This window comes from Monoraphidium neglectum, assembly GCF_000611645.1.
Source record: "Monoraphidium neglectum strain SAG 48.87 unplaced genomic scaffold scaffold04940, whole genome shotgun sequence".
In the NCBI taxonomy this organism is placed as follows: domain Eukaryota; kingdom Viridiplantae; phylum Chlorophyta; class Chlorophyceae; order Sphaeropleales; family Selenastraceae; genus Monoraphidium; species Monoraphidium neglectum.
Window position 1 is genome coordinate 2,545 of NW_014008690.1, and position 903 is coordinate 3,447.

The window sequence follows — 903 nt, forward strand, 5'->3', positions numbered from 1 at the left end:
GCTGACAGCTGCGGAATGAGATCGATCAGGCCCTGGGGGGGGGCAAGGGGTGGGGGAGACAAGGGGCAGGCAGGCAGGGGCTTGGGAATGGGCCAGAGACGGGGACGCGGGGATTGGACGGGTCGCGGCACCGACGCAGTGCTCGCGTGAGCTGCGTCTCCCCGCCTTGCTGAACAGCGGCCGGCTTTTCTGTTTTGAGGCGCCCTGCACGCCCCGGGGGCTGCCTGCGCTCGCCCTTTCTGCCATGAACTGCCCAGCGGGGGCCCCGCTATTCAGCTCTTCGAGCGTGACCTCTCCCCAACTAGCAGCCCTGCGCCGGCGGACCCCGTTGCCAAAACACCACCGCGTCGCTGCTCCCCGCCCTGGCGCCCCTGAACAACGACACGCAAGCGGCACTGGTGTCCTGAATGTACCAAAATACTGGTGGGAGCCCCCTAAAATGCCCCCAGCCCCCTCACATAGAGATAGTCTGAGGCCTGGTTGGGCAGCGGGGCCCTCTCGTCCACCGCGTTGCGCGCCATGGCAATCGGGTCGCACAGCACGGGCGCGAGGCCAAAGGGCAGCAGGCGGTACAGCTCCTGGGGCAGCGCGGCCAGCAGGGGGCCGGCCTGGGGCCAGGGGGTCTTCAGGAATGACGTGGCGGGGTTGACCAGCACCTGTTTTCAAGGGGGGGAGCGAGGGTGGGGTGAGTGGGTGGGGAGGGGGTCTTGGTGGGATGATGGTGCGCGGCGGTTCTCTCCTGGGTCACCTGCGACCCCTCCCCTTGCACCAGCCCTCCCAGTAACCCATCCCACCATACAACCCCTCGTTTCCGCTGCACCTACCCCCTCGCTTTCGCTCCCTCGCCGCCCCTCACGGCAACCCGCCATACAGTCTCCCAGACGACTACTCCAACCCCGCCCC

General features: G+C 67.9%; 1 protein-coding gene across 1 annotated transcript in view; it reads right to left on the reverse strand.

Annotated features, from left to right (window-relative positions):
• MNEG_14995 (Acyltransferase-like protein) overlaps positions 1 to 903 on the reverse strand; it is a gene marked incomplete at both ends in the record, with an annotated part of 4,345 nt that overhangs the window by 2,452 nt on the left and 990 nt on the right. The window contains one exon of the mRNA XM_014036534.1: positions 459 to 656. Within this exon, the coding sequence (XP_013891988.1) occupies positions 459 to 656 (198 nt within the window). The remainder of the gene's footprint in view (positions 1 to 458; positions 657 to 903) is intronic.